At 37.9% G+C, this 8,878-nt stretch overlaps 1 protein-coding gene across 1 annotated transcript in view; it reads right to left on the bottom strand.

Moving 5' to 3' along the window:
• Window positions 1–1,879: 1,879 nt before the first annotated feature.
• Window positions 1,880–8,878, bottom strand: part of FAM186A (family with sequence similarity 186 member A) — an 87,964-nt gene continuing 80,965 nt past the window's right edge. The window contains exon 9 of the mRNA XM_070454449.1: window positions 1,880–7,053. Within this exon, the coding sequence (XP_070310550.1) occupies window positions 7,032–7,053 (22 nt within the window). The 3' untranslated portion in view covers window positions 1,880–7,031. The remainder of the gene's footprint in view (window positions 7,054–8,878) is intronic.

The following is an 8,878-nucleotide window of genomic DNA, read 5'->3' as shown; positions in this document are numbered from 1 at the left end:
GTCTGTCTGATTTTGGAATAAATGTTTTCCCTCTTTTCCTATTTTCTGGAGCAATTTAATTGACAAAAGGATTAGTGGTTCCTTGAAGTCTTGGAAACTCACTCTAAAACCATGTAAGCCTAAGGCTCTTTTCTAGGGAGTAAGGTCTTAATTACTTTTCAATTTATTTATGGTATTTGGTTTGTTTATATTTTAATTTCTTTTGCCAATTTGGCATTTTATAATTTTACAAAATCATATACTGCAAGTAAGTTTTTTAGTGTATTAGTCTATAATTAACCATAATACTCTTTTCAATTGCTGCTGTATTTGGAGCTGGTTCCCTTGATTTTATTATGTGATTTGAATATTCATATATTTTTTGCTGATTAACTCATTAGGGAGTTGTCCATCTTACTCATTTTTGTAAATAAAACAGCAAAAATAAGTTCTAATATAACTGAAGTTACAATGAATGTCAACCAGTTAAATAAGACAAAAACTCAGGTTGGAGCTTAGACTGGACATAAATTAAGGTCTAGCAATATATTATTTATAAAAGACACTTTAAAATATATGGAAAAATTGAAAGTGGAGATATAAGTAGATGTTTCAGGCTAATATGAACAGAAACATCAAATAAATAAATGCAGAAACAAAATAGATATATTCAAGGTACAAATTCAAGGTGAAAAGTATCAGGGACGAAGTCTAAGGAATAGGCAGACTATCAGGAGCTCAACCACGTGAAAATATCAAGTTGATAGTTGGATATAGAGGACTAGAATGCAGGGGCAAAGTTCAGAAGCAAAATAAAAGCTGAGATATAAATTTGGAGTCATCAGCATATACATGGTATTTAAAGTCATAAGACTGACTGAAACTATCAAGGAAGTGTTTGCAGGAAAAGGGGTTCAAAGAGTAAACTCTGAACCATCCCAACATTTTGCCATCAGAGAGATGAAGAGGAGCCAGAAAAATGATGTAGAAGTAGCCAGAAAGATAGGAGGCAAACCAGGAGAGCATGATGTCCTGGAGCCACGTGGAAAAGATGATTACAAAGAAAAAGAGTGATTGGCACTTTCAAATGTAGCTGACAGGTCAAGTAAGAGTAGGGCCAAGTAAAATGACCTTTGAACTTAACAATCTGGAGGTTGGTGGTGACCTTGCTAGGAGTAAGTTGGATGATGGAACTGGGGCAAAGACCTGATTAGAGTGGGTTCAAGAGAGAAAAGAAATTGAGACAGTGAGTTTACACAGGTTTTCAAAGGAATTTTTCTGTGAAAAGGGTGAGAGAAATGGAGCAATAACTGGCAGAGGAGGTGGATCTAAGAGAGCTGTTTGTTTTTAAGTTAAATGTTAAGAAAATTAACATCATGTTAGAGAGGAAAAAGTCAGTGGTACTGAGAGAAATGAGAAAATCATTGAACTGATGACCTTGAATAGAAGAGGTCTAGTGTGCAAGTAGAGAAGCTGGCAGTAAATAGGCAGCATACAGTTAAGTTCATCCACAGATAACAAGAGAGAAAGAAGACTATACAAGTACAAATTTAGATAATTAGGGAGATATGGTGGCTAATAATGGGGCTTCCCAGGTGACTCAGTGGTAGAGAATCTGCCTGCTGAGGCAGGAGCTGCAGGAGCTGCTGCTGCTGCTGCCAAGTCGCTTCAGTCGTGTCCGACTCTGTGCGACCCCATAGACGGCAGCCCACCAGGCTCCCCCGTCCCTGGGATCCTCCAGGCAAGAACACTGGAGTGGGTTGCCATTTCCTTCTCCAATGCATGAAAGTGAAAAGTGAAAGTGAAGTCGCTCAGTCTTGTCCGACTCTTCGTGACCCCATGGACTGCAGCCTGCCAGACTCCTCCGTCCACGGGATTTTCCAGGCGAGAGTACTGGAGTGGGTTGCCGTTGCCTTCTCCGGAGATGCAGGTTCAATCCCTGGGTCAGGAAGATCCCGTAGAATAGGAAATGGAAACCCATTCCAGGATTCTTGCCTGAAAAAATCCCATGGACAGAGGAAACTGGTTTGCTACAGTCCATGGAGTCGCAAGGAGTCAGACAACAACTGAGCAAGTACATACAGGTGGCTAATAATCTGAGTTAATCATGATTGCTTCCATTTTCTCAGTGCAGTAAGGAGCTACATGACTATCCAAAAGAAGGAATATGGAAGAGAAGGCCTCAGAGATCTGAAGAGACAGGAGAAAATACAGAATTTTTTCCAGGGCAGTGAGAGTAATGGATTAGAGAAATAGAGTATATTTGCCAGGCAGTATTATGGGCCACTTGAGGTTAATGATTATTTGAAGTAAGATCAGTCAGCAAGTTTGAATGTTTGCCTGAAGCCACATTCAGCTTCCAGAGTGCAGTTATGAGATAGACAGAGAAAACTGAATTTAAGCTGAGCTGTGATCAGCAGGGAGTATTTCAGAGCAAGAAAGAAACAAGTGAGTTCAAGTTTAGATCATATATCAGAAACTGGGTATAATTATCAACTGTGGAACTCTAGCTGGGTTACCAAGGAAGTGAGGATATGAAGGGATGAGAGGCAGTAAGCAGGTAATTAAATCAATAAAGGAAAGGAGCCTGTGGAGTTCAAAAGGATTGTTGGAGTTGGGGTACTAGAAGGAGCAAGCTGGAAAGAGATGATGTTTGGAGAATGAATTATTTGAAACTGAGACTATAGAAGGATTGCAGTTTTCCTCCCCCCACCCCCACCCTGCTTTTTTTGTGATGATAAAGTCAAGGTTATGATGAATGGATCAAGGGTTATATCTCTGAAGAAGAATAGATCAAAGAATTGTGAGGCCAGGTGTTGGAAAGAGCTGTATGAATATTGAAATTGCCGGTGATGACTGCCGGCTCATTCGGTAAAGAGTCTGCTTGCAATGCAGGAGACCCGAGTTCGATCCCTGGGTTGGGAAGATCCCCTGGAGAAGAGAATGGCAACCCACTTCAGTATTCTTGCCTGGACATTCCCATGGACAGAGGAACCTGATGGGCTACAGTCCATAGAGTCGCAAAGAGTCGGACATGATTGGGCAACGAACACACACCACACACACACACACACACATGACAGAAGTACTGGATTGAGTTACGGTGAGTAAGGAAGAGGTAAAAGATTTCAACAGAGAGAGCAATGGACAGCATTCAGTCTAATGACAGGAGATTTAAAGTTGAATCTTATTAGAAACTAGGAGAGAATGATCTGGAAGTAGCATTGAGGAGCGAGGAAGATCCCTATCTCATTTCCAGGCCAAGTGAATAAGAGGGATGAGAGTTAAAATAGACAACATTTGACGGACTTCCCTGGTGGTGCAATTAAGAATCCGCCCGCTGGTGCAGGGGACGTGGGTTCAACCCATGGTCTGGGAAGATTCCACATGCTGTGGGTCAGCTGAGCTCATGTGCCACAATTACTGAGCCCCCTGGGCCACAGCTACTTAAACCAGAGCGCCTAGAGCCTGTGCTCCCCAACAAGAAAAGCCACCTCAATGAGAAGCTGGAACCCTGCAACTAGAGTAGCCACTGCTCATCGAAACTAGAGAAAGCCTGGGCAACAACGAAGACCAAGTGCAGCCAAGAATACACAATAATTAATTAATTTAAGTAAATAAATAAAATAGACATCATTTGAGTGGGTTGCAAGTGAGGAAGTATTATCAGTATTATCAGGAAAGAGCAAGGGGTCAGTTACCGCTTTGCATATTTTGAGGTTACAATGTTATAATCATCTTTATTAACAATATAGGTGCATGATATTCTCTCTATATTCTTTATCTACTATCTCCCTTTGCCCCAATTATGCTTCTTGCCTTGAATTTATTTTTGCCTGTTATTACATGTCTGCTTTGCCTTGGCGGGTGTTGGGGTGGGGTGTACATATTTGTCTCTTTCTATCTCTTTGTTTTAACTTTGTCCTGTCCTCCTTTTTAAAATTTTAATGGCGTTTAGTTGATCAACAGTGTTGTGCTGTTTTTTGCTCTACAGCAAAGTGAGTCAGTTATACATATAATACCCATTCTTTTTTTTGATTCCTTTTGTCCTGTCCTTCTTTTAGGTGTGACTGTTATAGACATTATATTGCTAGATCTTACTTTTAAATTAAATCTGAGCATTCTATCTTTTCTTGGTAAATTAAACTGATAAATTATCTTTATGTTGAATATTTTCTTTCTTCCTAGTTTAAATTTTCTTTCATTTTTTTTCTTGCTTAGTTCCTTATATTAATCAGTTTTTTCTATGGATTTGAAAAGTACACATTTTATATTTGTTCTTCCATTGGTTATCTTTAACTTGTTAAGACTCTTACTTGTATTTATCTTTTCCAACTTACTAAACTTATCAACACCTATCTGTGCCTTCGCCCTTAATGGTACAGATACTTTAAAAAAATTATTTATTTATGTATTTGGCTGTGCTAGTTCTTAGTTATGGCATGCAGGGTCTTTGGTCTTTATTGTGCCATGCATGATTCTTAGTTACGGCATGTGGGATCTAGTTCCCTGACCAGGGATCAAACCCTGGTCCCCTACACTGGGAGCACAGAATCTTAGCCACTGGATCACCAGGGAAGTCCTAGGACAAATATCTTAATATACACTCTTACCTGTCTCTGGATATTGCACTCTCCCCCTACTTTGTTATATGTGGTATGTGTGTGTGTGTATAATGCTTATGTATATACAATGTTTTTTAGATACCAACAAGCTTTACACAACTATTTTCTCATTTTTACTATCTTATATTTTATAGCATTTCCTAAAATTTTCATTCAATAGATTACTTCCTTCAAGAATACTTTTAAAAGGGGTCTTAATGACAATCTGATGAGACCCTAAAGGTCTGAGAATATATTTGTTATACCCTCATGTTTAAGGGATAACTTAGTTGAATATAACTTAGCTTCAAAGTTTCTGTTTTTAATATTTTAAAAATATTTATTGTTTTCCTGTCCTTACTGTTGCTCCTGAGAAGTCTGACATCATTCTGATTCAATTTCTTTGTGGGTGAGCTGCTTTGCTTAGAATTTTCTCTTTGCTTTGGAGTTCTTAAATTTCATTAAAATATCAATAAATATTCAATTTTCCTATATCAGCCTGATTTATCCTCCCTATATGCCCTTCCAATATCAATCTTTCTTTGAAGGTTCTCACTTTTAAAAAAAAAATATCATCTTCCCTACAATAACTTTTCTCTCTCCTGTTAGGACTCCTATTATATAAATGCTGTCTTTTCTATGTCTAAATTCATTTTTTAAAATTTATTTTTATTTATTTATTTGGCTGCGTAGGATCTTCGTTGCAGCACACAGGCTTAGCTGCAGCGTCACATGTGGGATCTTAGTTCCCTGACCAGGGATTGAACCCGAATCGCCCTCATTGGAAGGCAGATCCTTAACCACTGGACTACCAGGAAAGTTTCTCTAGCCTCATATTTACTAATTTTTGTATTTTTTCCATCTCTTATTTCTTCTCAATGTCTTCTAGAAAAGTTTCTTGACTGATCTTGGGTGATGTCCTTTTTGCTGTTTATATCATCTAGTGAGTTTATTTCAATTATGCATTGAATAGTCAGTAATCCTACTTGGTTCTTCATAAATGTTTGTTTCTGCTTCATTATCAATGTCCTCTTGGGAACATTTATTTAGCTTATTGTTGTTGTTCAGTTGCTAAGTTGTGTCCGACTCTTTGCAACCCTGTATCTGCAGCATGCCAGGCTTCCCTGTCCTTCACTGTCTCCCTGAGTTTGCTCAAACTTATGTCCATTGAGTCAGTGATGGCATCCAACCATCTCAGCCTCTGTTGCCCACTTCTCTTGCTCTCAATCTTTCCCAGCATCAGGGTCTTTTCCAATGAGTCGGCTCTTCACATCAGGTGGCCAAAGTATTGGAGCTTCAGCTTCAGCATCAGAACTTCCAATGAATATTCAGAGTTAACTTCATTTAGGGCTAAATGGTTTGATCTCCTTGCTGTCTGAGGGACTCTCAAGAGTCTTCTCCAGCACCACAGTTCAAAAGCATCAATTCTTCAGAACTCAGCCTTCTTTATGGTCTTTATTTGGCTTGTATTCTAGTAATTCTTTCATCTCGAGTAGGTTATTTAATTTATTTTCTTCCTAATTGTCTAGGTACTTTCCCCTGTGAGGTCATTTTCTTTCATGAGTATCCATTATCTCAGTGGGTAATGGAAGGAGAACGAGGTGGGAAGTGTCAAAACCTAGGCTTTAGCTTGTATACCACTCCTGGTGAGTGAGACAGTCCAACTTTGAATATTCTTATGTGTATTGCTCTCATCAGTGGGCTTTGCCCCTTGGTGAACTTCTCTATACCCAAGGCTTTGTTCTTTTCTAAGGATGTATTTGTCTAGCCCTCTGGATAAAGAGAAAGCCTATGAGGAAAGGTAGGAGGAAAACTTTAGATGCTTGTTTCTTGAATCAGAAGTTTACTGTTGTTTTTTTTTTCCAATCCAACCTTCCAGTAGTGTTCCCCTGTGAACCTACTTTCTGGTATTGTAGAAGAGCTGATGGGAAAGGTAGTGATCTACTCTGGGCAGTGGTGGATAGAAAAGAGTCCAAATCAGGATTTCTCCCCAAATCTACTCTCCATGTTGGAAGCCTGGCCCTTCTCTGTCCAGGGCTTCTATTTTCCTTCTTTATCAAATCATAAGTATCTCCTGACCCTCCAGGGATTTCTGCTGGTTTTGTTTTCGTTTTTTTTTTTTTTTACCCATTATTTCTGAGGTATATTTAGGCTTGGGTTGGCATGAGAGGTATATTGTACCACTTTGTCATTACATCAGGGATCATTTTGTAACAGCCTACCTTAGTGTTTGTTGAAGCTTTGTGTTTCCAGCAATTTAGACCACAAGATATTCTTTCTTGAGTGGTAGTAGTCTGGAAATGAAGATGTTTAGCCTGAAGAACTACAGGCAGAAATAAAAAGCATAGGATAGGCAAAGCAATGTATATATATATGAAAGACAGCAAAATAGGCATTTTACTGAAATGTTGAAATTTACTTTCAACATACTTGTATTTAATTTTACAGTCACCTGGGAATCTTCTTAAACCTGGAAACAAGACAAGAAAATCTTATTACAAGTTGCTCTTGAACACATTTGTGGGAATATAGATGATTTATAGGGAAATTGAGCGCCTCCAAAACTCACAAAGTTAAACTAGTAAAATTAATATGTAATTCATATATATAAAAGTCACCTTAACAAGGCAAAATGTCTCCCAGAATAAAATCAGGAAGAGCAGAACTTGGCAGTAGTTTATATTTATTAGACAGTATTCTTACACCTAAAGTTAGAACATGGCCTGATTATTGACAATGGTTGTTATTTCTAGGCATGGACTTGTCTGTATTTTCTGGATTTTTTATGATGAACATTCATTACCTTTGTAACTGGAAAAAAATTATTTTATGGAATTTTCATAGGGAAATCATCATATAAATATACAAACCTGTACAAGGATATTTGCTGCAGCATTGTTTGCAATGTTGAAAAAGATCCAAATTTCTATCAGTGGAAGAACCATTCAATAAATTATGATAGATCTATATAATAAATATCATGTAAACAATAAAAATGATGCTGTAAGCCTATATAATGTAGAAAAATTTCAAAGATTTACTGTTAAGTGAAACACAAAGTAGGTTAAAAGGTGTGTCTGATATGAGTCCATTTTTCAACCAAAAGTAAGTGCATGGAAATTTTTTGAAAAATATATGCAAGAAGTTACTACTCAATCTTAACAAATAAGTTGAACAAAGTGAAAAATCAGCAACTCTTCTTTGATTCTTCGGAGAAATGAGGTCACAGGGAAAACCACTGCCCCCAAATTGGATAGACAGATGATAGAGAATTACAGCTTAACTAAATCAGAAGCTCATGAGCAGAAACTTCTGCAGGAAGCAGTGCCTGGTAGAAAACCTAAAACTGTAACTGATGAATGGTTGGAGGCTCAGTATGAACAAGTCTGAGAGTTAAAAAATCCAGGGGACCTAGTCAAAACGACCTCCAGAAACTCTGTTAGGTCCTGACAGTGAAGATTGGAGAAAAATCCCATTTACCCCAGGGGACTGGGGAAGGTAACCGTTCTGAAGTAGAGCAGAGCATTCTGTTCTTCTTAACAAATCTACCCTCAAGAGAAACTATTTACCAAAGTTTAACATGCTGGAGTTTCATCAGGGCCTAACCTGCTTGGAGGAAATACCCAACTCCAGTCAACTCTAGCCATCCTGTCCCATCTAAGGTGAGGTAGGGGTCAGGGTACTAGCAAGCATTGGTAAAGTTCACAGTCCAGAGGTATAGGCTCTCCAAAAGATGAGACCTAATCACAGAGCTGTAAAATGTTTCCCCTTCTCCCATACTTCACTACCATACCACTAGAGGCCTATTTGCCAGAGTTCCTTTCACCTAATATGTCTCAATTTTAATTTAAAACTTACAGAGCACACTAAAAGAAAAAAAGTACAGTTTGAAGAAGCTGAACAAGCATCAGAACCAGAGTAAGGTACAGTAGTGATGTAATTAAGATAATTACAGTCATAATTAACTATGATTAATATGCTAAGGCCATTGATGAAAAGGTAGATAGCACACAGGAATACTGGATAATGTGAATTTTCTTTAAAGAAGACTTTTCAAGAGAAATTTTAAAATATTTTGAACTAAATTAAAATGAAAATAGAAACTTATCAAATATTTTGAGCTGCAGCAAAACAGTATGCTTAGAGGGAAATTTATAGCATTGAGTGCACAGGTTAGGAAAGAAGCTTCCACCTTTGGAAACTAAAACATGAGGAGCAAACAAAATCCAAAATAATCAGAAGAAAAGAAATAATAAACATTAGAGCAGAAATTAGTAGAGAAAAGTTTGCAGATT

This window comes from Odocoileus virginianus, chromosome 24 (assembly GCF_023699985.2).
Source record: "Odocoileus virginianus isolate 20LAN1187 ecotype Illinois chromosome 24, Ovbor_1.2, whole genome shotgun sequence".
Classification (NCBI taxonomy): domain Eukaryota; kingdom Metazoa; phylum Chordata; class Mammalia; order Artiodactyla; family Cervidae; genus Odocoileus; species Odocoileus virginianus.
Note: the sequence above shows the minus strand (reverse complement) of the source record. Positions and strands in the feature narration are given on the sequence as shown.